This window comes from Pteropus alecto, unplaced genomic scaffold, assembly GCF_000325575.1.
Source record: "Pteropus alecto unplaced genomic scaffold, ASM32557v1 scaffold53, whole genome shotgun sequence".
Lineage (NCBI taxonomy): Eukaryota > Metazoa > Chordata > Mammalia > Chiroptera > Pteropodidae > Pteropus > Pteropus alecto.
The window spans coordinates 3997447-4018545 of NW_006434366.1; the positions used below are offsets into that span (position 1 = coordinate 3997447).

General features: G+C 53.9%; 1 protein-coding gene across 1 annotated transcript in view; it reads left to right on the forward strand.

Annotated features, from left to right (window-relative positions):
• The window catches only part of IL5RA (interleukin 5 receptor subunit alpha), a 25556-nt gene extending 4862 nt beyond the window's left edge, over nt 1-20694 (forward strand). Inside the window, exons 6-11 of the mRNA XM_006909197.2 lie at nt 1-57; nt 1951-2096; nt 4452-4590; nt 15934-16027; nt 17046-17130; nt 20429-20694. The exon at nt 1-57 is cut by the window's left edge and continues 128 nt beyond it. Coding sequence (XP_006909259.2) covers nt 1-57; nt 1951-2096; nt 4452-4590; nt 15934-16027; nt 17046-17130; nt 20429-20515 — 608 coding nt within the window. The 3' untranslated portion in view covers nt 20516-20694. The remainder of the gene's footprint in view (nt 58-1950; nt 2097-4451; nt 4591-15933; nt 16028-17045; nt 17131-20428) is intronic.
• The last annotated feature ends 405 nt before the right edge of the window (nt 20695-21099 follow it).

The window sequence follows — 21099 nt, forward strand, 5'->3', positions numbered from 1 at the left end:
CTCCAGCAGCCCCCCCCACACGGCCCCTGGACCGGCTGTTCGCCCTGCACGCCATCGGTAAGACGGCGCGGGGCCGCGGTCACCGGCCCGGGGAAGCTCGGCCGTGGAAGGGGTTGAAAAGGTCGCCTCGCCCCACTGCTTTCCAGATGCGAAGCAGCCACCGGCCCCTGCTTGAAAACCCCATGTGGCCGGAGCACATGAGGGGCCGGATAACCGCGGGGAGAGGCCGCGCCGGGCACGGCAGGGTCTCAGCAGCACCTCCCCCGCCGATCGTGCCCCCAATCCCCCCACCCCCCAGCGGTGACCCAGCACACCGGGGAAGGGGCTCCCTGCCGAGGGAGGCGATTTCACGTCTCAGCAGCTGCGGCTGGTGGGGTATTTCTTCCCCTGGGCCCTGCGATAGATTGGTGACACCTCCAAGCCACTCTGACCCCTGTCCCCACAATGGCCTCTCGGCTCTCGGAAGGCGGCCACGCTTCCATCCTGAGGCCTCTCTGGCCCGAGCTGCCCACCCCCACTTCCTCGTGCGTGCCCCTCCCGTTCTGGTCTGCCTCCTCTGGACCGGGCTCAGTTAAAATGCCTCCCTCGGCTTGTGATGCTCAGATGTAAACATATTCCTTAGGGTTTCATTTGCTCGGTGGTCAAAGCAGAAGGCATCCTCCTTCCTCCTGGATATGTATATTAATGCAACTCATCAGGAGCCATTAGCACAGCATCCGTGGGGACTAACGTGCCAGGCTCTGGTGGTGGCAGTCGTCAGAGTGGGCGGTGGACCCTGGCTTCTCTGCGGAGTTGCTGAGTGACCTTAGATGAGCTGCTCACTTCTCTGTGTCTCGGTCTTATCTGCAAAATGGGAGAAATCAATACTTCCAACAAGGTTTTTGTGAGAAGTAAGTGTTCATAATTATAAAGTGTTGAGAACGGTGCCTCGTGCAAGTATCCAAAAAATATGCAAACTGTTATTTAAAGGACGTGATTGACTTGTCACATATCTATATCTGTCCAATAGAGCAGAACTTTGCTTAAAGGATCACAGCATTTACTAAAGAGTAATGCAATTCTCTTAAATCGTTTATTTCTTAGGTGACCTAAAAATGTCACTTTCATGAAGACAGGTGATAAAAAATGCTGAGAAGGACTTAGGAAACAATGATATTAATGTGAAAATGGACACAGTCTGGAACAGACCACAGGAATTCATTTGCTTATATGATTTGCACATTATTGAAACCAATTCCTCAGATTACTAAAACAAAGACTTTTGGGGTAAACCTTTTCTGCTTTGGGAGTGGCAGGTTCTGGAGACAGTGGGTCCTACCCTTAGCTTGTCTCTGTGATTCATTAATTGTGAGACTTTCGCCACATAACCTAAGACAAGAACGCTCACTCAGAAATATTTCCTACCCACGTCACTTGGCCATAGGCAATCAGGTGAGATCTCGGGGGAGAGGACTCTAGTTCTTATTCAAGAGAAGACAAATTTAGCGCAGTCCATTCTTTTTATGCGAGAGAAAACAAAAGCTTTCCACTCCATGTCCCAAACAAAGCAAAACCAGACACAAACGGCAGAATGAAACAAAAAACCCGAAGCCCAGACGGGGGAAGTGGTAGCGGGGGCCCACACCCCGGCTCCACACCCCGGCTCCACACCCGGCCATGATCAGGGCGAGGTGAGCGTTCCGGGGCTGTTTCTCTCCAGGATCAGTTTACCCTGCCCTCGGCCCAACTCTAGGAGTGAAAAAGGGATGGGATTCAATCATTCCATGCCCGTTGGGATAGAGTCCCGGACCGTTACACAGGGAGTTCTTTCCTGTTTTATGACAGCAGCCCTGTGTGAGCCTCCTGAGGGCCAATACTCGAGAAGGTGGCCTCCTCGAGATGCCTTGAGGAGTGGGATTGGGTGGGACCTGTCAGCCTGGACCACTGACCCCGCTCTCATTCCTAACCTAGATCAAGTAAACCCTCCGCTGAACGTCACGGCGGACATTGAAGGAAGCCGTCTCTCTATCCGATGGGACAAACCAGTTTCTGCCTTTCCAACCCATTGCTTCGATTACGAAGTGGAAATTTACAACGCAAGGAAGGGTTATTTGCAGGTAATTCTTCAGACCGTTCCAATGTTCCATGACAGCATTCTTTTAGAGACATTTCTAAAATTGTCTTCAGTGTCTGCTCTGGTTATAGCTTAGAACTAATGAGGTCAAAGATAACTTACATCTACCCAGGTTTTATGTAAATAAGCCCACCCTACTGGCCTTTTGTCTTGAAAGGACATACTTTTGGTTGAAAATAAGACAAAGTATCAGATAAAAACTCCTCAGCACTATTGTAGGTGAAGATGTAAAACGGCCGGTCACGATGGAAAACAGTGTGGCATTTAGAAAGCAATATCATGTGATCCAGCAATTCCGCTTCTGGGTGTATATCCAAAAGAATCAAAAACGACGTCTCAGAGAGAGAGATGTGTACGTCCATGCTCACAGCAGCGTTAGTCACAGAAGCCAAAAAGAAGAAGCAACCCGAGTGTCCACAGACAGACGACTGGATAATGAAAATGTGACAAAAACATATGATGCAACATTAGCGAGCCTTGAAAAGGAAGGGCATTCCGAAAATGAACCTCGAGGACCTTTTACTAAGTGAAATAAGCCAGACACAAAAAGACAAATGCCGTACAGTTCCACTTATGCGAGATACCAAGAGTAGTGAAATTCGTAGAGAAAGAATGATGTTTGCCGGGGGTGGGGGTGTGGGATGGGGCGTTGTTTTTTAATGGGCAGATTATCAGTTTTGCAAGATGAAGAGAGCTGGAGACGGATGGTGGTGATGGTCACACACCATGTGAACGTACTCGACGCCACTGAACTGGACACTTAAAAACAGTTAAAGAGGTGAATTTTATGTTCTGTGCATTGTATTACGACTTAGAAACTAACTCACTGGCACTAACGGACGAAAAGTTCAAGGGCAACTGGGAAGAAAGCCGACGTCTGCTGAGCATCAGCTGTGTGCCGAGCTTTACTGGACTCATTTGTCCCTCTCTCTCAGTAACTCCGCTATGCAATTATCATTCCCATTTTACAGGAAAGCCAGGCACACACAGATTAAGGGACTTGCCCAAAGTCACAGAGCTAGAAAAATAGAAGTCAAGATTCAAACTCAGTCTTACCATTGGTAGCAGCATGAAAGCTGATGTAGGTGGGGAAGGGTCACTTGGACATAGCGATGTCAGCTAATGGCTACTGCACCTGTCCTAGCAACAGATGAGGGGAGCTAAAGTAGGCAGTGGTCGTGGGGCAGGGGAGGAGGGGGAGACACACGTAGGAATAGTTAAGGTGCAGGTGGCAGGGACACCTCTCTGGTTTGGAGCCCAGGAGATGAGCTGGACGGTGGTGACACTGATCGATACAGGGCACCTTGGAGAAGGGCTCGTTTGTGAGAAACCAGCTTCAGCACTGGGCCAACGTCAGCGTAAGTTGCCTACGGCACCTGGGCACATATTATTGGGTCGAACCATCCAAAATTGCTGTTTTTGCTGATCAAACGTGGGTTGGGTATTGGCTGTTTCCATACGATGCAACTTAATATTTCCTTAAGCCTGGGCTGTACTGAGATCATTCCATTGAACTCAATATTCCAAGAGTTAGATGTTGCTATCCCTATGTGACAGATGAGGAAACTGAGGCTCAGAGAGGTCAAGGAAGTGCACTGGGGGTAGTTGGAGGCAGATCCCACCCGCCCGTCTTAGATTCAAGGTCTCTGCTGTTTCTACTTCCCTGTACACCCCCTTCCCCTTCCCCTCCACTCTCGTACATCAGTAAACTGTTTGTGTAAAGGCCCAAAGAAACATGCCAGGTTTTGCAGACCGCACGGTTTGGGCCACCACTAGTCAGCTCTGCATGCATAACAAACGCAACCACAGATTGATTGTACAGAAACGTAAGTTTGCAAGCACTGACATGCCGATTTCATGTAATTTTCATGTGTCATGAGACACTCTTTTGATCTGTTTCAGTCACTTTAAGATATACCATCCATTCGTAGCTTGCAGGTCCTACAAAAACAGGCAGCAGGCCAGAGGGGCCTGCAGATTGTAGTTTGCTGATGCAAAGTATGATGGAAACTGGGGGACATTGTTTAGAAACGTGACGACAGAATACGGAAGGACAGGACAAGGGGATTTTGCATTCCGCTCTCGGCCGTCCCAGTGTTCCAGTCTGGGAGTATCCATCGGGCCCAGACGGATCATGCACATTGCACAGCTGCCCACTTTCTGTACGTGCTGCCAGCAGCTCGGAACAGACTCATTGCTATGTGTCCTCTCGATTTTAAATGGGTCGTCGAACAGTGAGTCCCTTGGCTTATACGCGACCCCCCATTCTGATCGCTGATGGGCATCACTTTAATTACGCGTCTAGAGATGATTACGATGATATTTTTTCCCCATTTAGGTAGAAAAAATGAGGACTCAGGAGTTCACCTCAGCTGTTCACGACATTTCCAAGTACTCCATTCGCGTGCGGGCAGCGGTGAGCTCCGTGTGCAGGACAGCGGGGCCCTGGAGTGAGTGGACTCAGCCCGTCGTCATGGGTGAGTCTCTCGCGCTCACCTGAGAACCAGCGACCCCATTCGCGGTTCAAGCAGGTCGCCCTGGGAAGTGAGCACAGGCACCCGCGGGTGCAGCTGCTGTCACGTCTCTGCTGTGCCTCGTCCCCCAGTCCGCACACGGCTAAGCGTTCAAGCTTCTCGCTAGCGCCAGCCTTTCCAAAACCCTGCACCTAACTTTCCCCCAGAATATCCGATTCTACTTCTATCTAATTTTTTATAATCAAAATTTTTATTTTGAGGTCCTTGTAGATTCACAGGCAGCTGGCAGACATGATGCAGAGAGAGCCCGTGTGGCTTTCCCCCAGTTCCCCTCGAGGGTTACTTCTGGCAAAGCTATGGTACGATGTCCCAGCCAGATACGATCCACGGACCTTATTCAGATTTCGTCACCTTCCTGGGTGCTCATTTGTGTGTTTAGTTGTGTGCAGTGGTGTCACACGTGCAGGTGCCTGTGTCCATCACCACAGGCAGGACAAGGGACAGTGCCATCACTGCCAGGAGCCCTGCCGGTGTCCTTCTGTAAACACACACCTGTCTCTCCCTCTTCTCCCAGATGCTGCCAGCCATCCTTCATTTCCATAGTTGCCCCGTACCTAATTTGGGATGAACGCTTTTGTTTCTTAAAGAAGATGACAACACTGAATAAGGTTCAGGACCTACAGAATCTGGATCCGCCCCTGAGCCCTTCCTTAGCCTAACAGACGTAGAGGGTCAAGAGGATGGGACGTCGCCTGGGCTCCTGTGTTGATTCTGCGGCCTTTTGGTTCATGACCAAGTTGACTAGTTTACTTGGCAAATAAGAGGGCCATCGTATCTGCGCGTGGGACTGTGAAGGCGGAGGGCCCACCTCAGTAGATGCCAGGCGGAGACCCCCAAAACCCGGAGACGTGGCCTTGTACCTTGAAGACACAAAGGGCCATTGTATCTGCGCGTGGGACTGTGGAGGGGGAGGGCCCACCTCAGTAGATGCCAGGCGCAGACCCCCAAACCCGGAGACGTGGCCTTGTACCTTGAAGACACAGAATTCATAGTCTGTGTTTGCCGCTCTCTGGGCGTCTTGGGCAGAGACGTCTTGGGCAGAAAACAACCAGTCTGTCGCGGGTGCGTGTCACAGCCGTGAGGCCTGGCGACGCTCGCAGACGTGGCTGAGCGTGGCTAAGATCCACGGGGACACGGGCTGACGGGAGATCTCTGGGGCCTAACGTAGAAGGTGCGGCTCGGTGCCCAGCTGGGCCCTCGGTCATGCGACCCCGACAGCTGACATTGCCGTGATGGCTGCTCAGGCACGTGAATGCCGTCTTCCCCTCATCCCACAGGAACTCGGCGATCGAGTGAAGCGTGTCCTTAAGGAGAGATTTCTCTCAGGCACACGCGAACATTCTCCACGATTTAATTCATTCTCTTGGGCTAGTGGGCGGGTCCACGCAGATCGGGGGTGCCTGTGGAGGCCTGGGACCGCCGAGGGAAGGCCTGAGCCATGGCGGGGGGCGTTTGAGAGCCTGCAAGGGGGCCGGTGTGCTGAGTTCCCAGAGGCATGGCACCACTGCCGGGCAATCAGCACAGCCCCGTAGGGTGGCCCTCACATCACCCCACTGGGCCCGGGGGAGCAGCGTGAGTCTTCCCGGGGGGTGGGGAAGGAAGTGAAAAGGGGTACAAAAGGAACTGAGAAGGGCCCAACTGCACCCACTTCCTACTTCTGCCCGGGCCAGCGCCCCTCCTCCCCCGTCCCTAGGTTGGTGGCCCGACCTGGCTGAGCAGAGCTGGCACACGTGGGACCGCCCCCAACCCTGCCTCGTCTGCACGAATAAAATGCACTCCGCTCACCGAGAGCGAAACAGAGGAAACGTGAACCAGTCCGGGGAGGGGATTTTTATTTAACGAGGTTATAAATTTTAGCAAATGCCCACAGTCCAAGCTTAATTTTCGTCATTTGCATTTATGGGGAGGGGTTCTTTTTAAAAATGCGTCATGTTATTCCCCAATAGCACAAAACTCATCGGCCCCAGATTAGCGATGTTTTGAAATGTCCTCCCAGCATCCCTACACCTGCAGTGTCAGAGGCTTGTTTAACGCTGTCCGAGGGCCTCAGAGGACATGGTGGAGACCCAGGCGGGGGCCTGGGCTAAGGTCCCACTCTGCTTTACGAGAGTCTGCGCTTTGACGTTCTAGTCAGTGCTGACTGTCGAGCGTTTGGAACTTGGAGAGATGGACCCAGGAGCTTCAGGTTTCGGCCACAGCTGTGCCGCTGTCACCTCTGTGACCTGAGCCGGAGATGGCACGCGATGGCATTGCACGAGCTAGGCCGTCGGAGACCGTTGGGAGGGCTGTGCTGAGAAGCAGTCTCAGGCTACTTTAGGTCATCTGTCACCGCTGCAGGGGAGAGGGAGGTGACCGGCGTGCCAGGGTTTCACACCCCGGACCTAGTCAGTCACGCTGTACCTCTCGGGGTCTCATTCCCTCACCTGTAAAACAGGGGTGCCACACCTCCCTTCCAACTCTGCCATTACATTCCTCTGCTCCGTCAGCCCACCACAAACATTCCGAGAGTGAAACTGTGATCCATAATGAGTTTATTTTAAGCTGGCTTTTTATTTATTACTCGCTCTCCATTCTAGAGTTCTCTTCCTTCAATAACAGCTTCCTGGTTTGAAACTGGGCTCATTATCATCGCCCCCCAGGTGTACCTCGTGGCCATTATCTATGGCAAATCCCATTTCATTTACTGCCACCCGCTTCATGAAAACGAGCTGATTAATATCATTATTCATCTTATAAATCCGTCGCTTCTGGAATTTACTCCCTTGCTCAGCTTAGGATCATTAATGAACTTAATCAATGCAGACTTTTCATTTTCATCAAGATGATTAATAAACTTAATAGGAAGTCCGGGCCCCACTGGGACATCGAGTGTGACTCATCCTCACCCCTTGAGGATGCGGCCATCGCGACGCTCGGCTTGCTGTCTGTCCGGCAGTTTGGCTGCTCCGTTCACGTCCTGCAGGTGATCTGCCTTCCGTCCTAGCCTGTCGTGTAGCGGGCAGCCCACAGCCCTTCCTGTCCATTCTCACTCCAGGGCCCAACTCAAGTGTCACCTCTGACTTAGATCTTAAGTCCTCCTTTCTTTTAAGGTCAGGAAATGGAGGCCCAGAGATAACTAAATAATTCAGTAGTTATCAAACAGCCAAGAAGTCGCTATTAATGGATAATTTTCTCAAACAGGTGACACCTGAGTCAATTAGTGGAGTAGATTCAATTAACCCGTTTTAGCCCAAGGTTACTAAGTGAGGAGTCAGACAGGGGATCAGTGAGTTTTGATTGACGAGAAAAGAGCGTCTGGAGGAGACAGGACCGCGGCCCAGCTTGGGTGGGCAAGGTCCCTGGAGGTCAGGGGGCTAGCGGGCAGCACTTCCGGGGACAGCCAGCGAGCGTGCCCTCCCCGCCTGCCCCGAAGCTGTGCCGTATGTAGGTCGCCTCCTGGGCCAGGATTTCCAGAGCGAGGAATAGCATGTTCTGCTTTGAGATGGAAGTAGCGGTTTCATGGTTTTACTTCATCAGATTCGTTGCATCGCCTTCTCTTCCTCCACTGGCTTCTGGTCTTATCTCAAGAGCCGGCTTCACATCTTTCTCCTTTTCAAACTTTAACTTCCACATTCTCCACTTCCTTCATTGTCTCTGCTGTCGCCCGTTCATCAAACCCTTCGCGGTTTGCTGACCCTGGCCTCAGGGATGGCTTTTGTTCTCTGAAGTCCAATGTCACCCTCTCTCCACTCCCCGAAGCTCACATGCCCCACTGCAAAGCAAGCGATTGTGAAATGAGACTTCCCACAGCTCGGCCCTTCCCCGTGGACAAGCGAGGGTTACGTGCGTCCTACCCTGCGTTTACGTCAGGCCGCGTCTTTGGTCTGGCTCGGTCACTCCCCGTCCCGCTTCCCAGGGACAAGATGCAGTGACAGGCCTTGTCCTTTAAACACACGACTGGCCTCCGCCCTGACCTCACCGAAGGCCAGAACCTCTTTGATCACAGTGTAGGTGCCAATTAAAGTACGTTCTTAAGAAAGATGCCTTTAGGCTTGAGATTTGTGGCACGTGCTCCCAAGGCGGCAGAACAGCAGTCACCAGAGTTTGCTGATGGCTCATGTGCCACGAAGGCCCCCGAGGTGCTGGCAGCTCCTTTCACATCAAGACGGTCTCTCCCGAAAAGTCCTGGCCCTTGCTTACCTGTCATAGTTTGGGGAATGGACGGGGTGTTCCTAGAGTCATGTGACACAACCTTCATGGAAGTAGGTCGAGGCAGAAAATCAGGGGACATGTAAGAGTTCGGGCTGGGATAGAAGCAGGTTCGATGAACACTAATGGACAGGAAGCCCTCCGTCTCTCTCCTCGGACTTGATGCTCGCGGGCTGCGAAGGTGTCAGGAAACCTGCGCCAGAATCATAAGCTGGCGGGGGCGGAGCGCCCTTCAGACCGGCTGACTCCCCCTTCATGTCACACCTCACGGGGCCAGGCCCAGATCCCGTGGCTGCCTCGCAGGCCTCTGACACCCCGCCTGCTCTTTCCTGCTTGCCTCCTTCCTTCCTTCCTTCCTTCCTTCCTTCCTTCCTTCCTTCCTTCCTTCCTTTCTCTCTCTTTCTTTCTTTCTTTTCTTTTTTCTTTCTTTCTTTTTTTTATCCAAACCCCTCCCTTCTTTCCTTCCTGTTTTTACTGCAGTCTTTCTTTTTAAATCCTCTCTTGCTGCTGAAACAGAGAGAAAACCAGGAAAAGGAGCGATGAAGGGAAAACGTTGCAGAGAATTGGATTCGGGTTTTCCTGGGCCGCTCAACTTCCGAATGGATTTTGCAAACTCTAAAGCTTTTGTGAGGCCCAGGATGGCAGCTTCCGGGTCAACAGTGACCCGAAGTGGTTGAGAAACGAGAAGCGGGCCTGATAAGAACCTGGGAAATAAGCTCGGGCCAACCCGAGGCTCCCGTGAGCTGGGGCGATGCCGGGCTCCTTCGCAAACGGGGCATTTCCTGTCGCCCAGGGCCCCGTGGTCGACCATGCCTGGCAGCCCCGCCACTTGTCCCCACCAGCAGGGAACTTTCAGCGCCGTCCCCACGTGTCAGGAGCGGGGGGTCCGGCTGTGCTCTCAGGCTCTGCCGCCTTTAGAGGTGTCCCCTGTCCTCTCAGGCAAGGACGCTGTGTCACGACGGGTCCTCCAGGGGTGACACGACGGGATGACAGCTCAGAGGAAGGGGGGGCGCGACCACCGGGCCAGGCACCGTGCGGGGCACATTCGCCTACGCCCACTCGCGTGTCTTCACAAGCATGAGATTCTCCTAATTATACAGGTTTCTGGGTTATGAGAAAGTAGATGGACAGGGGTGAGGCTCTGCCCAGAGCGACGCCCTCTTCTCTGTGACGCTTCGTCACCCCAGGGGTCGTGGCGCCAGCCAGGGAAACTGAGGCAGGAGGACAGGCCGTGGGGGCTGGCGGCTGGGGTGGGCGATGCGACTAGCTCGTGACGCAGTCGGCCTCCGTGCAGACCGTTTCCAGTGATCTGAGCAGGCTGCCCACAGTGTCCATCTGAGCGCGCACCCTCGAGGGCTTGGACCACCGCGCCCCGCGCCCCTATCCGCTTCCTGTGTCTGCAGGATGGGGCGTCTCTCTTTCCCCTCCAGGCCTCCGCTTATGACTCCGAGTTTGAAGATCCTGATAGTGCTTGAATTTTGGTCTTGCTTCGACGATCGAGGGAAATCAGCTCGACGCCTTAGTCCTGACACGATGCGCCTAATTATAATCCCGACTGTAACTAACGTTTATTGAGCACCTACCGTGGGTCAGCACCGGGCTAAGCATTGTACACGTGTCGACTCGCCTGTTCCTTACCCCGCTTTGCAAAGCAGGCGGTGGACGCTGGGGAGGACACCGGGCTCAGGGTCACCTTGGGAGCCGGGGGCGGAGCCGGGACAAACCTTCTGGCCCTGGTTTCTCGCTCCTGCGTGCTGACCGCAGCCTCAGCAGCCAGCTCTCAGCGGCTTCAGCTCTTCAGCGGCTTCACAGAGCGGGGTTGGCAGCCCCTCACAGGGAAGAACGTTCTGGGTGGCCTGGGGACCCCAGAAGGCGTGCAGCCCTCAGGGCTGTGCAGGAAAGCCCGTGAAGAGGACAGCGCCGAGGGGTTGGCTGCTGAGCGCCTCGCGCGTAGTCCCGCAGGGGGACCCCCCACCGAGTGTGGCCGCCCGCACAGGGCCCCGCGTCCCCTCTACACCCGCCCACTCACGCCCTCTTCCCAGACGAACGCGTGCACAGCGGGTATTTGCCCCGTGCCCTGGCCATTCTGTATTTTGTCCACTGAGGTGGCGCCTGCTGCCTCCTCTTTTTGTCCCCCAAATCCAGGTCAGGCCCGCAGTCCGCTGACAGCTGCCTCGCAAGGCTCCCCGCCTGGCGGGCTGGCTGCTGACCTTCGCGGCGAGGCGGGCCTGTGTCTCCGCGTGGGGAGCCCCTCCCTGCGTGATGTCACGGCCTCGCCCTCCCGTGGGGAAGCCACGGACAGATCCTGGACGGACGCGCTGGCGTCTCTGTTCGCCAAAGAGTCTCCTCCATTCGCTAACTGGCTCTTGTCCCTCGAAAGCTATTGCTGAGTCTGAGGTCGGGCTCGAAATGCACACGGAAGCGCGCGACGGTCACAGTGTGTGGACGGCTCACCGTGGAGCAGGCCCCCAGGTCAGACGGGCCCCCGTGTGTTACGAGTCTGAACCGGATGGACCACAGATCCTAGAGCAGGAGGGGCTGCCGCCGAGAGCGAAGGGGCCTGACAAGGGTCCCGGGCCCCGGGGGCAGCGCTGGGACCGGGTTGCCCACTCCTGTCGCCCCTCACGCCCCTCGCTCTCTGTCACATACACGCCGGGTCGTAAATCAACAGAAGTTTCGTGAGTTGCCTAACTCTCAAGGTCAAATGGTTAGAGCAAAAATAATAGAAGTGGAAGTCACCGGAAACCGGACCGCTGAGCCCCAGGCTCTCCGCCGGAGGGGTCTGAGAAGCGTCTGGGAACAAGGCCGAGTCTGGGGGTCGGAAGGGCAGGCTCGCGAGTCCCCCTTCCTGGAACCCATCTCTGCATAACTGAGTGCCAGTGCCCGTCAGCTTCTTGAGAAGAAACGTCCGTGGCCTTCACCTCGAGTCAGAAGGTTCAAGTTAACTGGAAATACTCCTTCGAAGGAAAATCCACATGGCCAGAGTCTCCAGAATTCCAGTTAGTGACGTATTCAGGGGCCTCTCGCCTTTTACAGTGTGGAAAAGCATCATTTTTAACTCGAAGGATCTAGACTGCCAGCGGGCCCTGCTCCCCTCCTGCCTTCACCGGGTTGAGAGTGGACGCTCTCTCTAATTCACCAGATATGGGACTGCCTCGCAATTTTTTTTTTTTTTTTGCATTAGTAAATAACAGCACTGGGTAATCCGCAAGTAGTTTTCGGTTTGCGGTGCATATGGAAAGCTCCTTCTGGCACCGAATTTACCCACGGTTTACGTTTTCAGTGCAGCCAAGCCGACCTTGGCTCTATGGCTCTATGCTCGGGGCGCTGGTTCTGTTCTCCCTCGGCAGCGGGGCAGTGATAAGGCCCTCTGGGACGCTGCGGATGCCCGGCTAGCAGAAAGCACGCGTTCGCCCACTGCCTCTGGACAGTGGCCGTGACTCTGACTCCCACATGTGCCCCACAAGCACCGATAACGTCACTGGATGGAATAGAATAGAAGCGATGGCCTCTCCAGTTCTGCTAACTCGGCAAGAATCTTTGCATATCAAAGCGAGAGCCAAAGTGGTTTAACTGAAAAGCCTTTTGTCACGAGCATCAGAAGTAAACGGTGCGGTTATCAGGCCTTGACACAAGGCCACGGGCTGTTGCACAAGGTGGGCCGCAAGTGGTACCCCCCCCAATACCATTCACAGCAGTGCTCACTCCGACGCAAGTGGTACCACGTGAGCGGCCCTCCCCCCCCAATACCATTCACAGCAGTGCTCACTCCTCCTGCAAGACCGAAACTCCGCCTGTCGGTGCCACCTCCTTGGCGACAGACCCCTTGCTGAATACATGCTGACTCCGCGAGGTGAGCCTAGCGGCGCTGGAGGCATTTCCTGGGGTACGCGCACGGCGGCTAAGCGTGCGATGCTCAGTGTCAGAGATGGGGAGACGATGCTGGGGAGACGACCCCTTCTGGGAAAACCGACCGGGAAATAAAGCGAGAGGGATTCTGAACAGACGGCGTTAGTTCGTCCCAGCTGCTCTTCATGTCAGCTCTGAGCACGTGCGGTCGACACTCGGTTTCTCAGGATACCCGGGTACAATCCAGAGAACCGACTGCTAATCCTAGAACCACGGAGCGTCTGCGGGATTTGGAAAAAACACACGGGACACCTCCGTGTGGCTCTCTTTTCGATCATTTTACAAAGTCTGGCTGTGACTTTGTAAAATAATGATGCAAATATGTTAAACTTTTTTTTTTTTTAAATACTAGGCCACAGGGTTTTAATAAAGTGATGCGGTCCCATCCACAGCCTTGGAAAAGGCAGGAGACATGGTAGTTTGTCAGGCAGCCCCCTTCGAATGGGACGCGGCCTGCAAACCTAGCCACATCCAACAGTGGGGACACACGGCGAAGCAGGGCCGCCTTGCAGGGCAGTCATGTGGGAAGGGAGGACGGTGCTCGGGAGATCCATGACAAAGAAATGCTGAGGTTGCGTTAAGTGACACCCTGGTCCGTGCGGCGTGTCCTCGGTTGGGGATGGTGGGCCGTGGGTGGGACGCCTGACCCTGTTAAAAGCGTGACCGCTCCGCTTGTCCCGGGCTGGAATCCCAGCTCCATCTGCCGGCCGAGTGTCGCAGCTGACTCAGTCCCCCACCCCCCGCCCTGCCTACTCCAGTTTCTTCAGCTGCAACATGAAGAGTGTCCCCCTGGGAAGCGCGGCTGTGACACCTGAACTGGGAATGTATGTTAAGTACTTTGCAAAGTGGCTGGTACCTGTGAGCACTCAGGAAAAGTGAATGCAAAAGTATGTCATGACGTAAGCTATTTAGTTACTTCTGGTCACCGGCAATTTCTATTTTTATACGTTATGACACCTTTCGAACTTTCGGCAACACAGATACACTGCTTCTCTGAGATGGGTGTTGTTAACGGTAAGTGTACGCAAAATGACGAAGCCTGGATCGAGTGAGCGGCACGAGAAGATGCTGGACAGGGAGGCAGCTAAAGGGTCGGACATTTCCACTCCCTCGTTTCCTACCTGAGGGAACCGAGGCCCAGAGAGCCGCCTTCACGGCAGGGGAAGGGGGGCAGGGTCGTGAGAAGGGCAAGGATCACGGCGACTTCCGGGGTCCGGCCGGGCACTGGGAAGACTTGGGGGCCAGAGGTGTCGCTTTGGGACACATGCAAGCGGGTTTCATCTCTGAGCAGGTTACAGTCTGAGCCCAAAGCTGTGTGTCGGGGCTGGGCCAGGAACAAGGCTTGGGAGAGGAGCGCATGGCATGAAAAGACGAAGCTGCGCTGAACGAACCTGACCAAGTTCAAAGAACACCGTGGTGGGACATGCCCCAGGGCCAGGGCTGAGCGGAAGGGCCAGCCTCGGGGAGAAGGCGGAAGGAATTGTCGCTGAGGAACAGGGACATTTGGGTAAAAGCCAACCGCTGGGTTTCCACCTGGGAGCCACTGTCAAGTCTATAATCCAGGAGAGAGTTCAGGAAAAATGAACTTGGGAAAAGAAACCAAGGGTCCTTCGGGTGTGAACGGGAAGAAGGCGCCGGTGATGGAGAAAGCGTTTTCTGAGCTGGGGAAGCTGGACGCAGGAAGCCCGTACTCAAGACAGTACCCTGGGGGGTGAAGGAAGAAGTGATTCGGTGACAGTTCGGAGAGACGGCGGAGCGGAGTGAGGGCTGACCCGGGACAAAGGACTCATGCATTCGAGAAAGGACGGGAAGGGGCAGGAAGGGGCCGCGGGGAGAGACCCACGCTCTGGGGAGGAGGAAACACGCTCGGAGTGAGCGTTCTCCGCAGGCCGGAGAGCGACAGAGGGCGGCGAAGCGGCCATCGCCAGCGTCGACTCCTCCAGACGTCGCTCCCTCTCGACGCCTTGAACGGTCGGGGTTGACGCGCTCCGGAGCCCGGGGACGTCTGATTCTGTTTACACGGACCTGAAGTTCCGCCGACACCCACTTCTCGTTTTGCAGAGACGACGGATGGCGGGGTGTGGACGGGGGCCTCTTCCTCCCCACGCACGGCGGTTCGAACGCCATCGCGGGTCTCAGGGCCGCTGTCCTCAGACCATGGCTCCCTGGCTCGTTCTTGGCTTGGTGCCGATTTCCCTGACGGTCAAAGGGCAGGGAAGGAGGGAGGGAGCGGGGGAGGGCCCACGTGTGCTCCTGTGACCTGTGTCCCAACAACCTGTCCAGTGCCAAACACGCAGCAGGAGCCCAGCAAATACCGGTGGACTCCGCGTAGGAAGGGAGGGACGGCGAGTGGCCTCTCCCGCAGAAAGGGACCGCACTCGGGGAGCCCGCTCCGCGTTTGCACCCTTCTCTCGAGGAGCATCAGGCAGTTTAGCAAGAGCATCACCTCTTCCAACACCTTTTCAACACTGAGTAAATGACCTCCGATTTTTCTAGAATGCGTTTCTAGTACCTTAAAGACATCACACCCTCCCCAGAGCTGTCATCGAAGCTCGTTGACGACTCTGTCCCCGAGTGCAGGTTAGAGTAAATTTAACTAGAGAGTAATGTCGCATGTGACACGGCACCGCTGTCCGCGATTCGCTTCTAGGTGTGAAGTGCGGATCGTGGTAAGGGGTGTTTCGAGATTAATTAAGATGGTAAATCACTCGTAACGGTGGAGTCTGATGCGTTTATTAAGTGCGAGTATTATTCCATCCTTTGCTTCCTCTAAAAGTTCAGTTTCCAACCTGGGAAAATATTTTGGGTGCAACGCAGTTAGGTTACTAAGCAGGCTTACGTTTTTGTAGCTTTTCCAACCAAGCTACTTAGCAAAAGCTGAAAAGCCCCAGGTGGCATAGCACAGACATGCGCCCCCCAAACACCTGCAGGTCGACTGAGGAAACGACGCTTCAGATGAAGCGTGTCCTCCCCGCCATCATTTCGTCTTGTCCCCTCGTCCACTTTGTGAGACGGGCGTTACCCCCCCATCTTACAGACGAGGCATCGAAGGCTCAGGAGGGTGAAGCGACTCGCCCGGTACCGCCTGGCACCTGCGACGCGACCCCCAGCTTTCTGATGCCCGAGTCCGGTCGTTTCTCTCGTCTGTCACTGATTCTGACTCTTCCTTCCTTTCTTTTTTTCTATCAGGAAGTGACGAGCAGAAGGCCTGGACGGAATGGCTTCTCATCGTGCTTACGGCAGCCATCTGCTTCCTGTTCGTCTTCTCGCTCACCTGTAGAAGGCAGGTATTCTTCACACTCGGGTGTTCTCCGTGGGTCTCAGGGACTCTGCACGCTCTAGTTCTTGGATGGAACGGATGGAAAGGGATGTCCCTGTTCCTTGTGTGTCATGTGGACAGCTGTCTCCAGGTGGGTGTGGACCGAATCAAAGACTGAGAAAGGCCAGCGGGAGATCGATCTGCAGAAGCGGGACCGGGCACAGCCCCGTCCCTGGCCGGCACTGCCCTTCCCGCCTGCTCCTTCCTGGGGGGGTTTTCACAGTCGTGCCTGTTGCGTTCCTTGTCCTGCCTCTGGACACTCAGCTGTCCTTGTTGAGTCACCATCACACACCTTTTACTTCTCGGCTAACAGAGGGCAGCCCACTGGGGGCTGGAATCCCTACCGTTCCCCCCGTCATGAACCCCGGTGACAGGGGTGCCGAGGCCTCCCCTGGCCATTTAGTCGTCCGTCCACGAGTGGCAGATTCTGGCCCCGCTTAGAGCCTGCGAACGGCCCCACGAGCCGTCGTCACCGTGAGCGTTCAGCGAGGCGGTGCCATGCGGGAGGCTTCACGTTCTCAGCCCTCTCGTAGTCTCGGCTTTGATTTTAATCGGCCTCGCTGTTCTGAATGTTATATTCGGTAGCATCTCTGCGTCGGGGTGGGCAGTTCGGAGAGGGAAGAGGAAATGGGCCCTGTGGGCCAGCACCGAAGGGGAAGGGACACTAGCCAGCCTGAAAGTAACGGTGGGCCATGCACAGACTCCCCGATTTCAGAAGTGAGGCCTAGAGACACGCGCCAACGTGGAGTGATGACCATTTTGTCTTCCCCGGATGACCTTGGATGACCCAGGAGCCACGCCAGAGCCTTGCAGCACCCGAGGCCATCAGCGATCAGTGCCATGGCGACACCTGGAAATCTCTCTCGATAAAGATTCGAACATACGAAACGGCGGGAATCGACTGGGTCTCCTGTTAGGGAAATGTGCAAGGGCAGGAGAGGGTGCCCGTCCCACCTAACTCCCTCCTTTCCTCTAGTTTCAGATGTCGCTTATGGGCCACGCTGTTCCCGCCCGTTCCAGCACCGAAAAGCCACATCAAGGATTTCATCGTAACCATCAACTACGAGGTAACACTGAAGCTTCTTACCATGCGACCTCTCTGCTCGGGGCTGGGTCCCAGGGCTCCTGGTCCCATGTCACAAAGCGGGGTCTTCGCCCGGGAAGCCAGGGGCTTTTCCGTCATCCTGCTCTTGGGCTGGTTGTTTTGTTATGTGTTGCAAAGGTCCTACTCAGTTTTGAGTGTCTTCTCCAGCCATGAATTTAAATTTTCTATCAGCCTTTTCTTAACTGACCTTGGCAAGTCCTTCAACTGACATGAGCCTTCCTTACTTCCTTGTAGAGCAGGGACCCCCAACCCCTGGCCCATGGACCGGGATGGGCCATGGCCTGTTAGGAACCGGGCCGCATAGCAGGAGGTGAGCGGCGGGTGGGTAGGTGGGTGAGCGAAGCTCCATCTGTGTGTGCGGCCGCTCCCCAGCGCCAGCATCACCCCTCAGCTCCGCCTCAGATCATCAGGCGTTAGATGCTCACGGGAGCACCGGTCCCTGGTGTCAAACAGGTTGGGGACCGCTGCTGTAGAGTATGGGGCAGAGATGAGATGGTCCAGTATCTTGTTTAGCTTTCATTCTAAGAATCCATGTTTCTGCACGTGAGTATGCTAATCCGTAGAGTTTCTTGGAGAAACTTTTGCTAGCTCCTTAGTATAAAGAACCATAGAGAAGGCAAACGATTTCCCCAAACATGCATTTTCTTAGGCCTTTTTCAGCAGTCAGAGCACTTTGGATAACCAAGTGCTCGCTTACCTATGGCTGTCCGACTGTTCTAGCGTCATTTATTGAAAAAAAGAAATCACTTTCCCCAGTGAACTGGCTTTGTCGAAATCAGTTGCACTTACATGTGCATAGATCTCTTTCTTGACTATGCGTTTTTACTGATTTATTTGTCCATCTTTATGCCGATACAATACTGTCTCAATTACCGTAGCTTTATTATAAATCTGGAGACCAAGTAGTATGAGGCTTCCAAATATAATTTTTTCAGGGTTGTTTTTCTTATTCTAGAGCCTTTTCATTTCCATACAGATTTTAGAGACAGTTTATCAATTTCTACCAAAAGAAAAAGGCCACGGGGCTCTGGATCAGGACTATGTGGTATTACAGGCCGATTTGAGGAGAAGCGACATGCTAATGAGTTTGAGACTTCTGGCCTCTAAACACAACCTATCACTCTGTTTATTTCGTTTTCCTTCAATTTCCCTCGGTAATATTTTGTGAGTTTCAATGTACCGTTCTGGCATATTGCTTGTCAAATCCACCCTTAAACTGAACGGTTATTTAGATTAGGGATCAGCAGACTTTTTTTATCAAGAGTAACTATTTGAGGGTCGAATGGTTTATCCACTATTTGATAGCTACCACTGCCCTGTGGAAGCAGCTACAGACAATATGCAAATGAACATGCTCGGCTCTGTGCCAATAAAACTTTATTTACACAAACAGGCAACAAGCCAAGGTCGTCCCCCAGGCTGCGGTTTGCAGACCCCTGCTGTAGAGCAAGCAATTTTCTTAACAAATTTTGTTTTCTCTCCAATAAACCACTCATTGGATGAACCAACTGGTGATTGGTTGATGGGACAGGAAAGAGTCAGCAAACTCTTATCAAAATGCACCATTTCAATAAGCTGTGACCTTTCTTTGGAGTTGGCTGTCTAGGGGCATCGTATGATTACAGACAATGACAGTTGCTAAGCCGGTGAGGCTGCCCTGCCTTGGTCCCACCCCTGTGTTACCGGGGGACCAGCCCGCTCGCTCTTGTCAACCCTAGCTCCTCTGGAAGGACAGTGGGCCCCAGTGTGGAATTCTGCTCTGCTTCATCTGAGCCGCGCTGTCAACTGTCCTTGCTCGAGCCTGCTCACCCCTGAGAAGCTGCGTTTGCTCTAAGCGGCTGGCTGAAGCTATTTGTCCTGCCTCTTAATGGAACATCTTAATGCTGGTGTCTAATTTCCCCGCACAGCCCCCGAAGGCTGCCTTTAATATCCCGAGGTTGGCGGAAGAAACTGGCTTCAGAGCTTATTGTAGAAGCTTGTGGTTGGTTTGTTGTTAATTAAAATCAAGTCATGTGTGCAAACTAACAACTTGGGGCAGACAAGCTGGTCTCAGAATCACAAAGATTAGCGCGGAGCTCAGCCCGCCGGGCTCCCGGGGACGCGCACGGCCTTCTCCTGTTGCGGAGTCACGTGAAAACTGGGGCGCGGGAGTGGGAGGCAGGAAGCAGCTGGAACCGGGAAGAGGGGGAGCCGCTCCTACGGCCCCGGCCCCGGTCCCAGGCCTGGGAGAGCAGGGCAGGGCCTCGGCCCCCGCCTCCAAAGGCAAACCTGCCCAACCCTCTCTGGGGGGGCCTCTGCTACAAGGGGGCCATTCGCGCCGTTGCCAGTGATGGCCTGGCGACCACCTGGGCAGGGTTCGGCGGTGGGAACGGAAACACTTTGCCTCTAAGCGTGGCGGGCGTCCAGTCCCGGGACTTGCTGGGCACCTGCCGTCCCAGAGACCTCATGGCCTTCTGCTTGTCTGGACCTGAGTTAAGAGACTGTAACATTCAGGAGACAGTTACTGGGTGGTGGGGCTGGGAGGGGAGGGAGGAATAAGTTGGCCTTTAACAAGAAAAAAGAAGGTGTAGTGTAAAAACTCTGACCCTGATTGGTTAGAGACTGGATTCCAACCATCCTTTGTCACCAGAGAGGGTACATTCCAAAATCAAGTGGGCCACAGACGAGTTGGAGTACGTGAGGCAGAGGCCAGGCCTGCCGTGTCTGGCACGGCGCACCCAGCAAGCAGCTCAGTGTCCAAACGAGTCACGCGAGAGAGGAATCTGGGCTCTCACAGGCGGTGCTATTTTTTTTTTGTTGTTGTGAATTTTCTAATTAATATCAGCATTAGTTATAATCGCCCAAATTGGACCTAAAACATGTAAACTGTGGATGGAAAACGATGGAGCTATTAAAAATGGTGCAGCCAAGGAACAGATAACAATAGGATTTAAAATATTATATGATGCTATGCAGAGAGCAATCGCTTTATGAAGCTATTTATCCATTCGACTTAATGTAACTGTAAAGATAACTTTAGATGCAGAAAAAGGGGCTTAGGAGCAACAGTGCGCCGTGTCGGGGATGGTTTATGGTATTTATTATAGTTTATGGGTATTTTTTTTTTTGTCATCTTCCCATTTTATTTTCCACATTGTCTTTGGTGAACATTTACTATTTTTGGACGCGAAATAGACTTAAAACAAAACCCATTGTAAAGAAATGTAAAGAAACAAGGCATTCTCTGAAAGCCATCTAAGGGAGGACGTTCTGTTTTGCAGAAATCCGGTTCTGGTGACACGGAAGTCGAGGTCATAAGTTACGTGGACGCGCCGGAGCTCGAGGTCCTGGATGATTTCGTGTTTTGACAGTCGCTGCGAGGCTCTGAACACGAGCTCGCCCTTGCCCGACAGGGACGAGGCCTGCTTCCCGGCCGAGGGTGCAGGGTTCACCGAACGCTGTTCGGCCACCGTGACAAGGCTCCCAAAGTTCTGTCCTGTGCGTCCGAATCTCCTCCCTCACTTCGGTGACCGACGGATCTGGCCTCTGCCGTGTCTCTTCGCCCCACTCTGCAGGGCGCCGTGTCCTCGCCTGCCAGTCTTCGAGGTTCTCAAAAGTCAAAGACTGGCAGGAGACAGCATTCGAAGCTAATGTCAACCACGTTGACTTCTGGCGGTGCCAGTGTGACGGTTAAGCTGCCAGTGGTGAAACTCGGCTAAACTCTCAGGAAGAAAGCACTTTGTGGCAGCCCGGAGTGGGGCGTGAACTTGGATTCAAGACTGTCTTTCTTAGAACAAGTGGGAGCCAAGGTGACTGTTTGTTTCCCTCCTGAGTTTATTGGATACAGAGAGAGAGAGAGAGAGAGAATCTCAAGCTCCACAGGCATGATGAACTTAGCATCATTTGAGGCAAACTAATTTAAAAACATAAAGGACTAATGCATCACTCAGAA